A 22,344-nucleotide genomic window follows, 5' to 3' on the forward strand; every position below is an offset into this window, starting at 1 on the left:
TCACTTTTAATAGGAATGTAGTTCATTACTAAACAATACTAGAGTTGCTTGTTATTTCTGTAAGCTTCTCATATACAAATGTTGGTGCAACGCCCAGCTTCAGATACCACCAACCGCCACTGGAATTTATGTTGTGTTGCAGATATCCCTTCTACATTTCAGATAAAGGATAAAGTGCTACATATCCTGAATGGTAATCATCTAAATATCTTGCAGTCTGCATGTCGGTAATGCTGTATCTCACTCTTCCTGTTCGATCATTATCCACAACACAACATATAGTGCTGAATGAGCGTTTGATATCACGAATTAAGTTAAAAACAGATCATGTTCGTATTTACATTTTACATGTGGATTTTATGAAATGGTAACAACATTTGTTTTTGGCTATATATCTTGTTAAATGAACTGTTATTTGAATGTTGTTTTATTCAAACAGGTACTTTTCACAAGTCATACATTGTGAGATTTTTAACTCGGTAACATTAATATATTTCGGTTTGTAGAATGAGCTCCTAACAAATTGGTTAAGGAAGCTTCATTCACGTGCGTCATTCTGAGTTACAAACATAGCCCTTTTAGCATATCTAACCTAAGTTCATTTAACAATACAAAGTAACTGATATTTTCTACAGAGAAATTAAAGAGCTATAGCGACACGTCAAAACAATAATATCAGCTGGTTTTTACGTAACAAATAAACTGCATTGTCCAAAGGGTCTTCCTTTATAAATGTTTTAATATGACTATCATAAAATCTTTGGTATTTGGAAGTAGGTTAAAGAGGTAATGCAAATGCAACAATATACATATTCTCCCTTCTTTCCCTTCTCGTAGATTTAATAAAAATTTCACTAATATTGGACATTCGGTCACAGGGTAGTTACGTATTGTTGGCAATGGCGCTGCCGGGATTTAGCTAGTGTTAGTTTGACTAGGAGGGTCGAGTATTGGCATTGCCGGCCTGGAGGTCAAGCTGGCGGGGGCGAGGTTGTTGTCAGTGCTGGGGGTGGTGGAGGTGGCACGGTGTTGTTGTTCGGAGTGGTAACGGGCGATACGGTGGTGATTCCCGCATTTGTACCACACGCCTTCAGCTCGGTGAAGATCTCGGTGAAGAACCCGGGCTCCGCGTTAATCCTGAGCATGTTTCGACTAAGGCGGTTCACGATGAGCAGACAGCGATCCCAGAACTTATCCTTGTCATCCTCAACCAGGAAAGGCTTCAACGGGTAGGAGATCTCGTTGCCCATGTACGAGTAGGAGAGATAGAGGCAGGTCAGGACCACCGCCTGGAGATCTTGCTCACATTCAAGGTCATCGTCCTGTATTAGCTCTCGCACCAACATATAGACGAACACTACGTTTGCTGGGTTGATGAACGCCACATCCTGAAACAGAAAAAAATATCGGATTTAAAATTTAATTAGCCTATATTTACATTTTTCTTACATACATACATACATACTGGTTGACTATTAAAAACAGTGGAGACTCTGCCCTAATATGACAAAATCTGAAGTACGTAAGTAACAAGTTCGCAAACAGGGAACTATCTCTTTCTTTAATGGCGTACAGCTTCACCACAATAAACACGCTAAATATCTTGGTGTGACATTGGACAGATCCTTGATCTTCCGTCAACACCTTGAATGGCTCAAGAACGTGGACTGTAATTTATAATGGTTGCTAGAAAGCGTCCATCATGAACTTCATTCTTTCTTTGTTTATTCTCCACTGTTTTGTGTTTTATGTAAGTCATACGCTAAGTAAATTATATGATAGCTATGACAACAGGCCACGGAAAATTTGGTGAATACTTCTTTAGGTTCAAAATAACAGAAGGCCCCACATGTTTGTGGGTGTTGAAACAACAGTTGAGCATATCCTTTGGGAGTGTAAGATACTCAGTTCCGAGAGAGGTGAACTTTGTAGAAGTGGTCCACTGGCCGGTGGAGAAATACGAACTCGTGGACAACCACCTAAAGAAATTTTCTAAATTTTTTAGCAAAATAAATTTTGACATCTTACAACGAGCAGACAGTTAATATTAGCAGAGACATAAATGTAATTAATTGTATATAGAGCATTAATTAGTACTGTCATTATGTTTACATATGCATGTAGTATTACTTTCTGGAATATAGCTATTATAAATGATTTTTTAAAATAAATAAATACCCATATATATACACACATTGGAAAAATTCCCTAAAGGTTGTATCACAAAATCATGCTGTCCAAACATATACGACAGACTAAAACTGTAGTTTTTTTAAATTGCTATTTGTTCGGGACGTCGACCTAGACAGATCTTTTGCCCCTACTTGCACCATATGTGAGGAACCTGCGTGTATTTTGTAAATGCCGGAAGTGTAAAGTGTTGAATGTGAGGAAAGGAACGTTAAGGACGACACAAATACCCAGTCCCCAGGCCAGGGATATTAATCATTTACAATTAAAAACCCCTGACCCTACCGGGAATCGAAGCCGAGGCCACCGGGGAAACTGCAGTTACACACAACTAGATTTACGACACACCGACACAGATAGGTTTTATGGTGACGAAGGGATAGGAAAGGGCTAGGAGTGGGAAGGAAGCTACTATTTGCTTTACGTCGCACCGACATAGATAGGTCTTACGGCGACGATGGGACAGGGAAGGGCTAGGAGTGGGAAGGAAGTGGCTGTGGCCTTAATCGCGGTAGAGCTCCAGCATTGTCTGGTGTGAAAATGGTAACCCACGGAAAACCCTCTTCAGGGATGCCAGCAGTGGGGGTTCGAACCCACTATCTCCCGAATGCAAGCTCACACCTATGTGACTCAACCCCGCAGCCACTCACTCGGTATTTATTATTATTATTATTATTATTATTATTATTATTATTATTATTATTATTATTATTATTATTGTCTTTCGATGTCCTGGAGAGGTAAGAAAACACTTCATCCCGCACTGGTGATCCTATAGGTTCTGCTGTATTTAGAACTAAAAAGAAGTTGTCTTCCTAGTAAATTTTTTCAGTCTCTGCTCCTATGCGATACATGATTTATTACAAGAATGTACTATTAGGTGCTTTTATGTGGATTTTGAATGAAGTGCATGACGGAGAAATTGATCCCAATCTCATTCTCCTCTCAGACGAAGCGTGGTTTCACTGATGTGGGTAGGTAATTTCTGTAAACAGCCGATATCGGAGTGCAAAAAAAAAAAAAAAAAAAAAAAAAAAGAATCTGCTCCATGAGGAACTTCTTCATGACGAGAAATTAGGGATGAGTACTTTTGAAGTGTAATAGAATTTATCAGGCAGTCACTCTAGCTTGCTCTCGTATAGCTTGCCCGCCTCAGTCTCGTCACAGCTGCGGTTCTGTGTTAATTGGATGGCCATGTATTAATATTTATTAATAAACCAATAACATCTCAGTTTAACCCTCTGGTAGTTGATACTTGTGGTAAGTGGAAGTTTCTCTGAAAAGTAGTAAAATCGGAAAATAAAACATAATTTAAAATACATTTCATTTACTTCGTATCGTTTCATTATACGCATGATATTTTTACGAAAACTGTTGTAAGGGTTAGAGACTGAGGATTAATGTATTAAAATTTACAATAATATTTTTTATTGAAGCACATGCAACGTTCTTCGCCGAGCCTATCTATCTATCTAAATGTTTTCAAACCCTCCCTGAAGGGCAGGGGCGGGCCACCTAGAGGGTAACGCCCTCTCTCTGGCCAGGAGATTCGGGAAGGTTGCGGATACGTGAAGGATTAAGGAGATAGGTAAAGGATTTTGACAGTAAGGAGATGGGAAGGGGTATACGGTCTCTTGGCTAACTACTTTTTAACTTTATCAGGTTAATTAAACTCGGTAGATAATTTTATTTGTTACTTTTTTAAACTAATTTATTTTTCTGTTGTGGTGGTGCTGAATAGTTTGGGGTTGGTACGAATATGAGGCAAGCGACAGGAAGTGGGAAGTATGAATGATGGACGAGCATTTTTTTATTATAATAATTTTTTTGATGGTGAATGGAGGAGACACGGTAAGTGGTTGGAGGTGAGAAGTAGGAATAAGTGAGAATTTTATTCACTTCTTCTTTCTTCTTCTTCCACTTCTTCCCACTCACCAACCCAAGTCCCCTCAGGTGATAACCAAAAAGATGGTGAATATATCCCTCCACACCCACCCAGATTACCCACTTTATTAGAAAAGATATATGAATGAATGGCTCAGAAAATTCTGGAAACGGAAAATGAATCGGCACTTACAACTTCGTAAATACGTTCTCAACGTCAGAAATCTTGTTCTCATCATACAATATCATGCACATTTCAAGAGTTTTGGTTTTATCAGGGTGTTCACGTGCTCGTGTGATCCATAAGACGAGACTCCCCTGACTCCAGCCAACAATTGGATTACGCATCACCAAAGATATTCTTGTAGCGAATGGCAGGAAGCAATCAAGATGGCATCGAATGTTTCTGCAGTACGAACTATTCCGGGCAGAAACCTCTGTTGCAGATGCGCCAGAGAGCTGAGTGGCTCAGACGGTTAAGGCGCTGGCCTTCTAACCCCAACTTGGCAGGTTCGATCCTGGCTCAGTCCGGTGGTATTTGAAGGTGCTCAAATACGACAGCCCCGTGTCGGTAGATTTACTGGCACGTAAAAGAACTCCTGCGGGACTAAATTCCGGCACCTCGGCGTCTCCGAACACCGTAAAAAAAGATGCGCCAGAGAGAAAGAAACACTGGCTCACCTTTTGGGTTCTTGCCCCTACGGCGAATTACTGAGAAACTCACGTCATCAAGAGATACGATCGTTGATTGCAGAAGAAATGCGTAGTAAAAATTTAGTGTACATGAAGAAGTCGACTGTTTGTCTATGAATGGCAGAACAAGACAACTGACATAATTGCCTTTAAAGATAATGTCAAGAAATGCTTCATAACCGATCCAGTCATTCGATTCGAGCACCATGTTAGCCAGCCTACTGACGTCCACCTAGAGAAGCTGAACATTTACGCACCCACCATACCGTCGTACGAAAACAAATATCAGCTGAATGAAGTAGAAGATTATCGGAATAATGGTTGTTACTCCTGACACAATACTTGCCTTGTTCATGGAATTCTGGAAGAAGTTCGGGCTGCCTATGAAAAGCATTGCAAGCGAAGTTACCACCACCATACGTGGATCTGTACGCGTTCTGAGATCTCTTTTTTTCGGACCTCCATGATTAAAAAGAAAACATATTACTGCTATATTTCTATAAAACCTGGCGAGTTGGCCGTGCGGTCAGGGGGGCGCGCAGCTGTGAGCTTGCATTCGGGAGATCGTGGATTCGAAACCCAATGTAGGCAGCCCTGAGGATGGTTTTCCGTGGTTTTCCATTTTCACTCCAGGCAAATGCTGGGGCTGTACCTTATAAGGCCACGGCCACTTCCTTCCCACTCCTACACCTTTATTATCCCATCGTCGCCTAAGACCTGTCTGTGTCAGTACGACGTAAGGCAAATTGTAAATATATATATATATATATATATATATATTTCTATAAAATATTTCTCTATCCTAATACGCCATACTTTGTCCATTGTGGTAACCCGTAATTGCGAGACATCGATGATTCGTTCAATAAATTTGTTGTTAATAAGTTATTACAGTCCATTTTGAATGTACTGTTATTCGGTTTCTAAACACGTCTCTGGACAGGATGGTTTCACATCGGTTTTATTTACCTTCACAACGTGTGTAGATCAGAAAAAGCGTACTGAGCATCAAAGGTTGATGAGCTCTGAGACCTTCAATGCGGGGCTATGATACGATCAACAGAGCTCGTACGATCACAAACACAGACATGGCTGAGTGATCAAGAAGATAAACATAACGGCTCACTGGACTGATGAACAACAGTGTGTCGAGCACAGCTGCACAAAATGCAAAGTAGTAAGCGACAGCAGAAACAGTGAATAATCAGCATCTAAATGAATGTTTGGATCGAGAATACCAAACCCCTAGCAGGGGGATGTGTGTGAATAGGTTACATCATGATCTAAATCTTTCGAAATTCTTACTCAAGCAATATTTTACAACTGCGAAAGGGGAAAAAAAAATGTTTCATTTCTTTTTGTTGTTCGATTTTAGAGGCTTCGATAATAATAATAATAATAATAATAATAATAATAATAATAATAATAATAATAATAATAATAATAACGGAGAGTATGAAGAGATTATGGGAAGGAAAGAAAGCAAATTCATCTGATAAAAAAAGTTAAATCGCACTTCTTAATTGGGCACATCGTTGTGATGATTATAATAAAGAAATGAAAATCCACAGCCTGTTTTCAGTCATTTGACCGGGTCAGGAATGGAATAAATGAAGCCCCCATCTAGCAGTGAGAATAGGAATTGTGCCGGCTGCCGAAGCCTGTCACACTCCTCTGAAGGCAATGGTTAATAAATGACAGATGAAAGGAAATGATCATGGAGAGTGTTGCTGGAATGAAAAATGACAGGGAAATCCGGTGTACCCGGAGAAAAACCTGTCCCGCCGTGGAGTGACCGGGATTTGAACCATGGAACCCAGCGGAGTGGCTTTCGGTTAAAGTTTTTTGTTCATTTTTTTACTTTTTTCTGGGGTAGTCTCTGGGATCCTTATGCTCCGGTCCATAACGTTACGCCACTGGGTCTTGAACACGATACTGATGATGATGCTTATTATTTAAAGGGGCCTAATAGCTAGATCATCGGCCCCTAATGGTACGAGGTGCAATGAAATGAAACGACAATTAAAACTTAAATATTTATCCACGGACTAAAATCTAAAACGAATGATGGCGACAAAATGACCATGGATCCAATTCACAATGTCTCATATTCTGAGATGATGCTTGTTGTCCAAAGGGGTCCAAAATTCAGGTCACCGGCACCTCATAATTGTATTAACCACTGGTAAAGAGAACCATGGTGCTCCTCCTATAGTGGTACTAATCACAGGTAACGTAGACTCATGGTGTTCCTCGCATGGTGGTACTAATCACAGGTAATGTAGACCCAGGGTATGTAATACATATTGGCACCACTAACAGGTAACCCAGACCTATGGTGTTCCTCACGTAAGGTTACTACTCACAAGCAACGCAGACCCATGGTGTTCCTCACGTAGGACAACTAATAACAGGCCACATATACTCATGGTGTTGTTGACCATAGGCAATGTAGACTGACGGTGTATCACACATTGTGATACCACCCACCCTCACATAAAGGCACTACTCACATGCAACGCAGACCCACGATGCTCCTCATATAGTGGCACAACTCATAGGTAATGTCGACCCGTTCTAAATACAGGGGAACCAACGCAATTCAGCGCTGCACACGGCAGCTCCTCCCGAACGGACGTCCGTGATGCCGCGCGCCCGCGTCCTCGCTTCGGTGGAATGCACACGATGGTACTAATCACAGGCAACGCCCAGACCCATGGTGTTTCTCACATCATACCTTCCAATTACATCATACCTTGGTCGCACCTTTTAGTCGCCTCTTACGACAGGCAAGAGAGATACCATGGGAGTATTGTTCGTTTGCGTCCCCCACCCAAAGGGGTCGCACGTGATACTAGACTGAAGTGTGCGGTTGTTGCCAACAAGCAGTTAATTTGATAAGTTCTGGCAGCCTATAACCAATACTTCAACTGGCTTCAGAAATTATATAGTATCATTACCTGCTCCGTCCATTCTCAGCGTAGGTGTTTCTTCTTAAAGCTACCTTGAAACACTAGATATCGACCTGCTGCCTCTGCTGTTGACAACCAAGGCTATGAAAGACAAGGGCTCTTGAGCACGCACAAAGTGCAGAGTGGCCTGTCAAGGTTAGTTATTCTCTTACATTAGAACCAGGGCCGGTCTGAAGCCACCATAGCCTATCTCCAGCAGTGTGGGAGGGGGGGGGGGGCAGCAACGATGTAACCAGGGCATACATTGGCATGTTTGCGGTTAATTTATGATTTTTGAATTAATGAATGGATTGATGAATGAATAAATATAATATTTATGTTTCTCAATCACGAATGAGCAGCAATTGGAGAGAATATTCATTTATTGCAATAACTGCTATTCCGTAGAGTTTCTATAATACAAAATGGTAAACATATTCCAATTAAAAGAAAAATTAAAAATAATTTATGTACTCTATATATCCTATAAATCCCTCTTGGACGTATCTTTATTATCATTAATCAAACATAGACTTTTAATATAAGTAATACGGCGTAGGATACCTCCTCTTGCATGTCCTTATAAATAGCTAAGTGTATCTCCTCCGTTTTCATCTTCCTTAGATTTCCATTCCCACAATCCTCTAATAATATTACATATTTTTGCTGTTATCTATTTAGAAGCTATTTAGTTATTTTAAATGTCACATATCTCTTTTACATCTGCATATTCTTTTCCGATAATTCATTCGCAGTATTTTGATAGGTTTGAGATTTATGCTTTCAGGACAGATCTTTCCAACAATATGCCTTCTTAATATCATTCTCTTGTTCTTCGGACACATCAGAAAGACAGTCATTGATAGCTTCAAATATAATTTAGGAATCCTTGAATTTGACAGCAAAATGGCACGTTATTGAAGCACAAACTTTGGAAGTTTTATTCCAGGAATAATTTCCTTTAAACCTGGAATGAAAACATGGGGGATACGGTGTCCCATATACATTTCTTTTCGCTATCATTTTGTGTTGGTACTATCTCTGAACACTAAATGATGCGACTTTTCTTAGGAGGTAGTCAGCATTCGATTATAACAATTGGCTAGTGTGTAGAGTTTTGCTTCCGTACTCTGTGATAGCCCTGGGACATTCAATACCCCTAAGTTTCCGTTTACTTTATTTTGTTGTTCTTCCAAGTATTTTATTATTTGTAGAACTGTCATTATTTCTCCGACAAAGAACACAATGGATTTGTTTTCAATGAATCCTTTAATACTTATGGGTTAATAGTATAGGCCTACTTATATTGCTGGGAATGGTGACTGAATTCAAGACGAACCGATGAAGTCAGACCAAGGGGTAAGTGTAGATGGAACATCATTCACTTCAGATGACGAAGAGGAGGATACTGCGATTGAGGACTGCCAGAAATAGAACTGCAAATACGCTGCCTGATAAAAAAGTTAAGCACTCAGAAGGAGTGGTTGAAAGGAAATGAAACTACATATGCTGATTACAATATGGGATGAAAGAGACAAGGCCGTTGGCAGTTACAGGTGGAATGTTGGCGCCAGTCGAGTAGGGTGTCGCACCCCCCGCCATCCACAGTTGTTGCAGCTGTCCCTCCAGATCCCGCAGGTTGGTACTGGGACGGAGTCCCCTTCCAATGCCATCTCACTCGTGTTCAATGATATAGAGGTCCGGGGATCTTGCTGGCCACGGGAGGACCTCAACATGCTCTAAGCAGTCCACAGACACATGTGCTGTGTGTGGACGTGCATTATCTTGTTGGAACACTAGTGATGTGCGCGAGTGATGCCTGGAATCGCAGTACTCGACTCTTTCGAGTCCAGGCTCGGGCTCGTTTCGCTTCCGAAGACTCGATGACAGCATGACGTCACACGTTCGCTCTCTCGCCCGATGTTGGATGGCTGGAGCATAATGTGCAAGTGGTCGCCCAGGTTTTATGGGACTGCGATAGACCGGTACGATATAAATGTTCTTAATGAGTGAGCAAAATAAATAATCTGAATTTGATGATGACTTGCGAAAGATAATACTACAACTACATACGCATAATAAAGTATGAAAATATCCGTTCACGGCGTCTCTCACCCACTCCACTGAATATGCAATCTATTCTAATAATGATAGCATAGTTATCTGGACTTCTGAGCCCAACTTGGCAGGTCGATACTGGTTTATTCCAATGGTATTTGAAGGTGCTCAGATACGTCAGCCTCGTGTCGGCAGAATTGCTGGCACATGAAAGAACTCCTGGGTGACTACATTCCGGCACCTCCGCATCTCCGAAAACCATAAAAATGTACGTAGTTGGACTTAAAACACATAACATTATTATTATTATTATTATTATTATTATTTAAAATCACTTTCATGTTGCCCTGCTCCATCCCTAAATGGTTAGAGTGTTGGCCTTTGGTCACAGGGTCCCGGGTTCGATGCCCGGCAGGGTCGGGAATTTTAACCGTCATTGGTTAATTTCCCTGGCACGGGGGATGGGTGTATGTGTTGCTTCATCATCATTTCATCCTCATCACGACACGCAGGTCACCTACGGGAGTCAAATCAAAAGATCTGCACCTGGCGAGCCGAACCCCTCCTGGGATCTCCCTGCACTAAAAGCCATACGCCATTTCATATTTTTCACTGTCACGGTATGCCTACAATCGTCCGAGGGGAGAGGTGAATAGTTTATACATCGTACTTTCGGCAGATATAATGTAGGGTATTAAGATTAGGCGTCCGTAATGTGATGTATGTACACGAAGCAAGTCATCAGACAGAACGTCGTTCTGTTCTAGCTAAACAATGAACGCAGTGAACGAAATACACCCTCCGTTTTGACGTTTATCATTGCAACACAAGACTGTGCAAAGGAACAAAACCGAGTGTAGTCTTTAGAGGTTGAGCGAAGGTCGAAGAATAGCGGCGGGATGTAAGCAGTACTTTTTTTTTGCTTTACGTCGCACCGACACAGATAGGTCTTACGGCAATGATGGGATAGGAAAGGCCTAGGAAGTGGAAGGAAGCGGCTGTGGCCTTAATTAAGGTACAGCCCCGCCATTTGCCAGGTGTAAAAATGGGAACTCACGGAAAGCCATCTTCAGGGCTGCCGACAGTGGGATTTGAATCCACTATCTCCTGGATGCAAGCTCACAGCCGCGCGCCCCTAGCCGAACTTTGTGTTTCTGTGGTGATTTTTAGTGTAGTGTGTTGTGTGAATATGAAGAGGAGAGTGTTGGGACGGACAAAAACACCCAGCCCCCGAGCCAGAAGAATTAATCAGAGGCGATTAAAATCCCCGAACCGGCCGGGAATCGAACCCGGGACCCGATCCGAAGGCTAGTACTCTGACCATTCAGCCAACGAGTTGGACAATAACAATAAGTGATACTACATCGCATGTATGTTTCTGAACGCCCTACACATGTATCTTTGCAATAAATTCTCTGGCAGTAATATTGTCATTATTTCGCACAATAATATTTCATAGCTATCAACAAATCCCTGGTGGCTACTTCCAGGCTGCACAGTAATAAAAGTAATACTACTAATAATAATGACAATAATAATAGAACGCTGCTGTTATCAAAATTAGAAAAGGGTCCCACCACAGTGTGGAAATTGTCCCCATCCTACGCTCCTCTTCGGTCTACGTGTCTATCTTTCAAGTTGACGGTTTGTTAGTAAGTCATAAATATTTTGCCTATGATAATAATTATCGTAACAATAAAATTATTGACGACCGATGACTCAATAAAACCAATCATCAGCAGCAAACATATTGCAATCCACATCACAAAAATATTCTGTGAGTGACCCTGAATGCCGTGCAATCCAGTACAATAGATTATAGATTATAGATATGTCCACAGATAGCGACACTAGTATGTTTGGACTCGAGTCTGGAGTCGAGTATACCGATTCTAAGAGCACATTACTCGATTCTACTCGATTCCGTCGCCAGCCCATCATTATAGAACACTATTCCAGAGTGTTGTGCCATAAGGGGTAGGACGTGTGACCCGAACCTGCACGATGTGATTGGATGCCCTCATGCACCCACTGAGTCCAACATCGGGCCACTGTGAGATCTGAATGGCCCACATGCCTGGCAATTGCACGATGCGACCAACCAGCCTCATGCAGTCCCACAATGCGGCCTCTGTCAAATACTGTCAGTTGGTGGATAGGCTGTCTAATGCATCTGCGAGGCATAGCACGTGCTTCGTACTGTACATACTGTACGTAGTCCTCTCTGCACGTCTTGCTTAACTGTCTCACTCACAACAGTTGACTGGTAACAACTTATCAACAACAGGACGGTGACATTACGAATGCACTCTGGTGAGCGTTCTACACATTACAAATCCTTGCAAATCTAATCATTTACTCACACATTAAAGGTATACATGTAAACCGAAATGGGATAATATTGGACCACTCCTTCTGGGTGCTTAACATTTTTTTTGTCAGGCAGTGTATGTTCCAAGGTTATGTTAAATGAAAGGAAAGAACGGCCATCAATGGTAATCCAAACCTCATGTGAAAGCTGCGAGAACAGCGTGGTGTAACATTCTGTTCATTACAACCGCTCTTAAAGGCCGTGCGATGCACATGAAAACAACATCCGAAGTTTTGAGATTGTTTATAAATGCTGGTATTTTGAACAATATAGTTCATTTCACTAAAACCGAAATTATCTCACAGCGGGTTAAACATGAAGCTTGCCAACGATATAGTGGAGATCATCATCATCATCATCATCTGTTTACCCTCCAGGTTCGGTTTTTCCCTCGGACTCAGCGAGGGATCCCACCTCTACCGCCTCAAGGGCAGTGTCCTGGAGCTTCAGACTCTTGGTCGGGGATACAACTGGGGAGTATGACCAGTACCTCGCCCAGGCGGCCTCACCTGCTATGCTGAACAGGGGCCTTGTGGAGGGATGGGGAGATTGGAAGGGATAGGCAAGGAAGAGGGAAGGAAGCGGCCGTGGCCTTAAGTTAGGTACCATCCCGGCATTCGCCTGGAGGAGAAGTGGGAAACCACGGAAAACCACTTCCAGGATGGCTGAGGCGGGAATCGAACCCACCTCTACTCAGTTGACCTCCCGAGGCTGAGTGGACCCCGTTCCAGCCCTCGTACCACTTTTCAAATTTCGTGGCAGAGCCGGGAATCGAACCCGGGCCTCGGGGGTGGCAGCTAACCACTACACCACAGAGGCGGACTATAGTGGAGATACCTATGCAAATTTTGTTTTATTATTGGTGAAAGTATGATTTTTGAAAATATTTAGTGTACAGTCATTAAGCAGTAGTTTCATGTTATAGTGTGTCTGAAGAAGTACTGGGAGGACCGCAAAGCCCGAACAATCCCTTCAAAGAGACCTGAACGACGGACTGACTAAAGTGATCCTATGTGGTCATAAAAGAAGAAGAAGAAGAAGAAGAAGAAGAAGTGTGTTTCAGGATGCTTTACTCAAATTGTCATTTAAAATATGGAGTATCAGTTTCAGTTCATGTGCTAAGAAACCCCTACGCCTCCAGTCCAGGGTTAAATACTATCACTAAGATAACGTCTCGTGTCAGTATGAAAATTGTTCTCCAATGACACACCGACTGCTTCTTCGAAGATAGCAGCGAGGAATCCAAAGAGCCCTATCAGCAGAACGACGACATTTGTTAACGCCCAAGAGCTGTTGAAAGTTGTTAGAGCGCGCGGGATTTTGCCAACAAATCCCATTAAATGCCGTGCTCTGAGATTAGAAAGACTTGGAGCAGCCTCCAAGAAGTCTTGTTAGTTACGGACTGTGCTCGTTTAATTAAGATTTCCAAGACGTGCTCATACTGCACAAAATGCCACCCACAGTGGAATATTATAAATGTCACAATTAAGTATTTCTAAACTACATTATAAAAGAGAAGAAGTTATTTACGCGTTGTAGAAAAATAATAAAGAATTCTTAATGAGCTTTTCCTCGTTCTTTCCTTCTTTCTTGATCTATTTATTCGAATTGCATAAGAAAGTTTCACAATTAAAAGACAGTTCGGGAACACTAATTTATCGGCAAACTAAAATTAAACGACAGACAGTGCGCGCTGTTTTCAAGAAACGCAACTCACAACGTTCTGATGTTCTCCGCGACAATACTTACCAACAACTGCACGCCTTAACCGTGAATGAAAATGTAAATAACAGAAATATGTTATGTAACTATGAAGGTGTGACAATTTTCCAGTCGGTCCAACACACTTGAATACCTAGACAGACAGAGTAAAGACATTCATATTTGAAGATGTCCAATGTGTGAGATCTATGTACAGAGAATTGCTTTATATGGAAGTGAAACCTGGACACTAGGTGAAAGGGAAAAAAGAGACTACTTGCATTTGAAGCTTGGTGCTATAGGAGAATACTGAAAATTATTTGCAGAGAAATGGTCATGAATGAAGAAGTGTTTAGAAGAGCAGGAGATAGAAGATGTTTTATGACACAAATAGAAAGACGGTGAGATCATCTAATAGGCCATATACTTAGACATGATGGGTTATTGAAGAAAATAAGAGAGGGTTCCATAGAGTGAAAAAATATAGAGGACGACCAATATTAGAGTACATGACGCAAATATTAGATGACAAGCGTTGTGATTCATGTGCCGATACGGTCCCACTATGAACTGAAAAGGAATGAAGCTAATTTCAAAACCGGTTTGTGTGGTGGCAAGCCGGAGGGATGTAAACAATTTAGAAATTCACTTTCGACTTCTGTATATACTGAGTTCTATTCTTGAAAGATGACTGCCTTTGTCTCTGTGAAGTCGTTCTTTCTCTGCTCTGTAACATTCGAGAATCCCTTTGTCGGTCAATTTCATTGTTACGTGACAAACGCACTTTTGCGAATGCAATTTATTACGACCTATATTCGCTTTCTGTCTTGGCATGATTAATTATCATAGATTTTATATAGATAACGAAAAACAACTGGAATAATATTAATTATTGTATCGTAGCATGTTCAACGTATCGAACTACCACTCCATGTTTTATCAGCAATAGAATGTCCTAGCAAAAAAAGAAAATAAACAACAAAAAAGCAAAACTGGTCCTCGGAAGCGAATAAATACCATACATTCAACACATATTGGAAGTTTATACAGCATTAATCAGATCTCCTTTCACAGCCGTTATGAAAAGAGGTTTCATCGCACGCTCCGCTTCATTCTATTATTCTTTTGGATTGATGCCATTTGCTCCATGTCCTTTCTTGTTTCTTGTACCCATTTAGCAGCTGCTTTTAATTTTATGATTTGATCCTTTCTTTTTTCGGTTCCTAAGATCTTTCTCAAGATCGTTTTTTCTTCTCTAGCGCATCCACTTCCCCTCTCCTATTCAGTATCAGGCATTCTTAACTGTCTGGCTTGATAACCGTGCTATAGTGTCTGATCTTTGCCCTGTAATATATCCTTCTTTTGTTGTATCCGTTCTGTACTATTCTATAGGCTAACTCCATCCTTCTGGCCCCTTATTTTCTTCTTTATCAAGCCCATTAACCAATATATCTGACCTCCCATAATTTGTTTCCAGGTGGCAGCCGGAAACCGAAGAACCTCACCTCGAAAAGTGGTGCAACCGGGCCTTAGGATTCTGGAGAGCCCGGAACGTCATGTAAGGAAGATTCGGAGCTTCCTGGAACCTTATCACAAAACAATAAGACCTAAACGAAAACATCCGCTTGGAATATTTAACAATAACATTATTATTATTATTATTATTATTATTATTATTATTATTATTATTATTATTATTATTATTATTATTATTATTATTATTTCTTCGAATGGGCGAAGGAAGGACGACGATGTTCAACTTTTCTGCTTGGGGAGGGACTTGATATTTGCCCAATATTCCCGCATTCTCTGGCTATGATTTGTCCAAAAGGCGCCTCTTTTTTACATGACTGTCTGTCCTGAAACCTCTTTTGTTTGATTATTCTTCTGAGAGGTGCTCGGTTTCTGTTGTATGTCCGGCGCTCACTTCTCGCTCCACCAGCCAGCTGCACGCGCGCCTGTGTATCATTCTGCTAGCTTCGACGCGCAGCCCTCAGTGCGCGTGCCTGACCATCGAGTGTACTATAAATAGGAGCTCCCTGCCTGCTCAATTGCCCACTTGCCCGGTGTCCAGCTCCAGAATACACCCTACGTCGAGCACGGAGGCTACTCCTCTTGAAAATGTGCTTCGACCAGGTGGACTGAATTTCTGGCAGTACGAGGTTTCACCTCTGGTCACCGCTCCCTTACCTGTTTCCACTGCCTATGTTCCGTAATTCTTTTACAAGCCATTGTCATTCCCTAATTTACGCAAGCTCCCTTAGTTTCGCTAGGTGGAATTTCTTCAATCAATTGAACTTGCTTTTTAGGAATTCAGGCACTTCAACAAACAAGGACTCTCAAAGACATTCATGTTAGTGTGCCAGATAGTTCTCGACTATCAACGTGTCAATTCACAAAGACTATCTTTTCAAGATAGAAGTGTATATAAAGACTGTAAACCTGTACATATTGTATAAGACAGACTTTTCTCAAGATTCAATATTCCTTTTTGCTTCAAAATAAATTTCAGTTATTTGTGTAAATATCATAAAGTGAAGCAATAAAAGTTGTGTTTTGTAAACTTCAATCTTTGGTTACAACACAACTCTATGGCGACGAGGTAAAACAGCAACTCTACCATTCTTCGACCCCAGTTGCCAACTCTATAGCAACGAGGTAAAAAAGCAACAAACTACACGTCATCAGCCCCAATCGCCAACTCTATAGCAACGAGGTAAACACGACACTACAATTCAACAGGCCCAGTTGTCAGCTCTACGGCGACGTGCTACACAACAACGACACTCCAACCAGTTCTGACACACAGCTTACCTTACTCTTTCTTGCACGCATCTCGCAATGGCTACTGCGGAACAACTCGCTACGGTCTTCCAAGCCTTACAGCAGCAACAACAACAGTTTATGCAACAACAACAGGCAGCATTAATTCAGGCTATTCAAGCTATTTCTGTCTCTACACAGCCATCAGCTATTCCTCCGTTCTCTGCTTTTGATCCAGCTAAGGAAGAATGGTCAGTTTATTTAGCCCGCTTGCAACAGCATTTCATCTGCCATTCTGTCACAGATGATCAACGCCGCCGCGCACTATTTCTTAGTTCGGTTGGCAATGCTACGTGTGAATTACTACGTAAATTAAGTCCGGAAGAGCACTTATCTGAGGTACCCTTCACGCAGCTCTTGGCCCGTCTAACGGAACACTATGCCAAAGCTCCTCACATAGTGGCTGCTCGCTATAAATTTTTTCAGAGCAGAAAACAACCCCATCAGACACATACTGAATGGATAACTGAATTGCGTGGTCTAGCCAAACCCTGCCAGTTCATCTGCTCCAAGGACGGTTGTGGTTCATCCTACACTGATTCTCTCATTCGGGACATGATAATTTTACATACTCCTGAAGACAAAATACGTTTTGACGCTGTCAAGCAGAGTAACCCTTCTTTAGAAGACGTCCAGCGTATTGCTACGGTTTATGAGCTTACTACCAAGACTGCCGCAGCCATAGCTTCTCCACACGAAGTTGCACAAGTCTCGCCTCAGGCCCGCAAGTCCTCTGCTCCAGTGAACCGTACGGATAAGGCACTCTCCACCAAGCATTCTTGCCAGGTTCCCTCTCGTAATGCTACAAGGAAGCCCAATTCTAAAAGCACCTCGAAACTCCTGCCTTCCTGCCGAGGTTGTTTCAAGCATCATGAACGTCGTGATTGTCGTTTTTTCAAAGCTACTTGTGAACGATGTAATAAACTTGGACACATTAAGACTGTCTGTCAAAGTTCGCTCCGCCCTGCTAAGACTACTGCAGCACGCCGGAAGCATATACAGCCCCGCCAAGACATGGAAGTTGATCAGATCAATCTGATTCTTCCCACAAAGGATTCTCACAAAATCATCATTCCTCTCTCATTCTCTGATCGATCTGTCGATTTTCAATTAGACACAGGATCACCTGTCTCTATTATTAACCTGACTACCTACCACGACTTAGGTTCACCTTCATGCTCTCCAGCTGACATCCAGCTCGTGACATTTAACAAGAAGAAAATTGACATCAAAGGTCAAATCAAGCTTCAGGCTAGTTATAAAGGAATTCAGAAGGCCATTCCTCTTCTCGTAGTTAACAACTACACTGCATCAAACATTATGGGCATGGATCTATTTAACTTATTTGGTTTCCAGATACATGACAACATTAACGTCGTATCTACATTGCATCCTACTTCTGACGTTACCGCTCTCCTAGCGCAGTTTCCTGAAGTCTTCGACTCTCAGCTCGGAACAGCCAAAGACTATACAGCTCACATACAGCTGAAATCCGGAGCTAAGCCTCGCTTCCTCAAGGCACGTCCAGTACCCCTAGCACTTCAAGACCAGGTCACGAAAGAATTAGAAAGATGGATACAAACTGGAATTGTTGTACCAGTTACTTCTAGTCAATGGGCTACTCCACTCGTGGTAATCAAGAAACCTGATGGTAATGTTCGACTTTGTGGCGATTTTCGATCTACAGTCAACGCACAACTCGACACAGATATCTTTCCTATTCCACGTCCAGAAGACTTATTCCGTCGTCTCTCTGGTGGACAATTCTTCTCTCGAGTTGATCTTAAAGAAGCATATCTCCAGCTACTTTTAGACGAAGAATCTAAGAAATTTCTCACGCTCAACACTCCTCTCGGACTGCTACAGCTCCAGCGGCTCCCCTTCGGTGTTTCATCCTCAGCGGCTATTTTTCAGCGCTATTTGGCTCAACTCACCGCCTCCATTCCCGGTTGTGCTAACTACCTGGATGATATTATTGTTACTGGACAAGATCATCAGGAACATCTAACTAATCTCCGCCTTCTTCTCCAGAAATTGAAAGACAATGGCCTACGAGCGAATCTCGCTAAATGTACCTTCTTTCAGCCTCAAGTTCACTACCTAGGACATATACTTGATAAGAATGGACTTCGTCCTAGTACACAGAATGTATCAGCGATAGTACACATGCCAGCACCTCAGAACCTCAAGCAGCTTCAGTCCTTCATAGGCAAAGCGAACTATTATAATAAGTTCATTCCACGCTTCGCTACAGTGGCAGCTCCATTAAACGCTCTACGTAAAAAAGGTGTTAAGTTTCAGTGGACTCCGCAATGCCAACAGGCATGGAAAACAATCAACAACGCCTTAATTCAAGCTATACAACTCACTCATTTTCAGCCCGACAAGATCATCACGCTAGCTACTGACGCTTCAGACTACGGTGTCGGTGCCGTTCTCTCCCAGAAGGATCGTCATGGACAAGAACGCCCCATCGCCTTCGCTTCGAAAACACTTAATGACCATCAACGTCGATACTCACAGATAGAGAAAGAAGCTTTAGCCATCATCTTTGGTATTCGCCGTTTCAATGAATATCTCTATGGCAACCATTTCCTGATCATTACCGATCATAAGCCTCTCGTACACTTATTCCATCCTGGTAATAAGATCCCAGAGAATTCCCTCAGAAAGCTTCAAAGATGGTCCATGTTCCTTTCTGATTATTCCTATCAGATTGTATATCGAGCCACATCCCAGCATTGTAATGCTGATGCCCTCTCCCGCTTACCCGTTGGTCCTGATACTGCCTTCGATGCTCAAGAATCTGAATGTCTTCAGTTGGACATAGAACTTGAAGATACTGTATCCAGTTTTCCTATTGATGCTACCTGCATAGCTAAAGCTACGGATAAGGACAGTACACTTGCTACTGTACGTACTTACATCCGCAACGGTTGGCCTCTTCAGAGCACACTTCCTGCCCACCTGGCACCTTATCATCGTCTGCAGCATCGTCTCACGACTCGTGCCGGAGTTGTATTACTAGAAGCAGGCACCATCTTCCGAGTGGTTATCCCACTTAGCCTACAGAAACAAGTTCTCGGATTATTACACCAAAGCCATTGGGGTATCTCCAGAACAAAGCAACTCGCCCGTCAACACTGCTACTGGCCCGGTATTGATGCCGCCATCGAAAAGCTAATACGTCATTGTGAGCAATGTCAAACGAATCAGAACGCCCCGTCTTCTGATCTTGCTTCATGGCCTCCTGCTACTACTCCATGGGAACGAGTTCACATCGATTTCGCAGGTCCTTTCCTCAATTCCATGTGGTTAATAGTCATCGATTCACTGTCAAACTTTCCATATGTCGTGGATATGCATTCGACTACTACAACCGAAGCTACCATTCGTGCTCTCCAGAAAATCTTTACTACAGAAGGTTTACCGCAAGTACTCATCTCGGACAACGGACCTCAATTTACAGCTACTGCTTTTCAGAACTTTTGTACACATAATGGCATTCGTCATATCCTAGCACCACCTTTTCACCCTCACTCTAATGGTGAAGCTGAACGCTTCGTACAAACATTTAAAAGAAGTATGAAGAAAGCTGTCTCTTCAGGCTTAACTAAAGACCAAGCCTTGCTCCAACTCTTAAACAACTACAGAACTCTACCCGGCGCTGATAATATCACTCCTGCACAGAAGCTCCATGGACGACCTCACAGAACTTTACTTTCTCTGTTACAGCCTCTTCCGGCCCAGCATAAGACCTCACCAACGAAGTTCTCCCTCAACGACAAGGTCTACACCAGGACATTCAAATCCAACCCACTCTGGATACCTGGAGTCATCTGCAGATCTTTGGGTCATCGTCTATACGAGATACAGACTACGGAGAAACGTATCTGCCGCCATCAAGATCAGATACGTCTGCGCTACCGCCCCTGTCCAGCTATTGATGCTATTGCTAAACCAAATAAATCTATTGCTGAACGAGCTTTAGATCATTTAATAACAATGGGTTCCTTTCAGGACGAGACAGCGCCACTCCGCCCAGTTCCAGCTCCGGACAATACAACAGAGAAATCAGCAGCTCCGCCCCAGCATCGCAGTCGCCGCCAGCGCCGCCGCCGTTTCACGCCGTACCGGCGTATTTAGGAGGGGAGGGTGTTGTATGTCCGGCGCTCACTTCTCGCTCCACCAGCCAGCTGCACGCGCGCCTGTGTATCATTCTGCTAGCTTCGACGCGCAGCCCTCAGTGCGCGTGCCTGACCATCGAGTGTACTATAAATAGGAGCTCCCTGCCTGCTCAATTGCCCACTTGCCCGGTGTCCAGCTCCAGAATACACCCTACGTCGAGCACGGAGGCTACTCCTCTTGAAAATGTGCTTCGACCAGGTGGACTGAATTTCTGGCAGTACGAGGTTTCACCTCTGGTCACCGCTCCCTTACCTGTTTCCACTGCCTATGTTCCGTAATTCTTTTACAAGCCATTGTCATTCCCTAATTTACGCAAGCTCCCTTAGTTTCGCTAGGTGGAATTTCTTCAATCAATTGAACTTGCTTTTTAGGAATTCAGGCACTTCAACAAACAAGGACTCTCAAAGACATTCATGTTAGTGTGCCAGATAGTTCTCGACTATCAACGTGTCAATTCACAAAGACTATCTTTTCAAGATAGAAGTGTATATAAAGACTGTAAACCTGTACATATTGTATAAGACAGACTTTTCTCAAGATTCAATATTCCTTTTTGCTTCAAAATAAATTTCAGTTATTTGTGTAAATATCATAAAGTGAAGCAATAAAAGTTGTGTTTTGTAAACTTCAATCTTTGGTTACAACAGTTTCTGATGTGGTTTTCAGTTACTCCCAGTTCCTGCATGTTTTTCTTCATTTCTGTTAGCCATGGTGTCCCTATATTTCTGTTTGCCCAGTAGTTGAGAAGCCGGTAGGTCATCCTAGTTGGGTTCATCCTCGTGACATATCCACAGAAGGTCAGGTGCCTCTCCTTGGCTACGTCTGTGATTTTTTCAGCATAACTGTGTAGCCTTCTGTACTCACCATCAACTTTGATGGGTCCTAGTATCTTTCTCAAGATCTTCCTCTCCTGAACCTCCGGTTTGTACAACAATCCTTTCCTGTTCAGCATCAAGAATTCTGTGGCGTATAGGGCTTCTGGGTGGATAACAGTCTGGTAGTGCTTCAATTGGTGTTACGAGAGAGACATTTCTTGTTATAAATATTCTTGGTCAGTCGATATGCTAGCTCTAGTTTGTTAATCCGGGTTGTTAGTGCTATCCCTTCTGACATATTGGGTTCCAGTCATTCTCCCAGGTACTTAATTCTGTTGACTTTCTCAATCTTGCCCTGTTCCAACTGTAGTTTGCTGGGATTATCACCGATATTGGTGAGTTTTTGAGCATAACTTCACGCTCAAAACGAAATTTGATAAGGCTAGATGTGAGAAAGGCCAGTTTCTAGCAGCTTGGCTGGATTTATCAAATGACTTCGGCTCCGTGCCGCATGATGCGATCTTTGTGGCCCTTGATAGAAGTGGAGCTGGTGCGAAAATGAAGATTATTATTATTATTATTATTATTATTATTATTATTATTATTATTGTCATTTATTCGTAACAGTACTCTCTCAAGCAACTAGGTGATTAATTACTTGCAGTATTGA

The 22,344-nt window shown here is 42.3% G+C and overlaps 1 protein-coding gene across 1 annotated transcript in view; it reads right to left on the reverse strand.

Moving 5' to 3' along the window:
- Window positions 1-556: 556 nt before the first annotated feature.
- Cdk5alpha (Cdk5 activator-like protein) overlaps window positions 557-22,344 on the reverse strand; it is a 267,107-nt gene continuing 245,319 nt past the window's right edge. Inside the window, exon 2 of the mRNA XM_067147145.2 lies at window positions 557-1,388. Coding sequence (XP_067003246.1) covers window positions 972-1,388 — 417 coding nt within the window. The 3' untranslated portion in view covers window positions 557-971. The remainder of the gene's footprint in view (window positions 1,389-22,344) is intronic.

This window comes from Anabrus simplex, chromosome 1 (assembly GCF_040414725.1).
Source record: "Anabrus simplex isolate iqAnaSimp1 chromosome 1, ASM4041472v1, whole genome shotgun sequence".
NCBI classification, from domain to species: domain Eukaryota; kingdom Metazoa; phylum Arthropoda; class Insecta; order Orthoptera; family Tettigoniidae; genus Anabrus; species Anabrus simplex.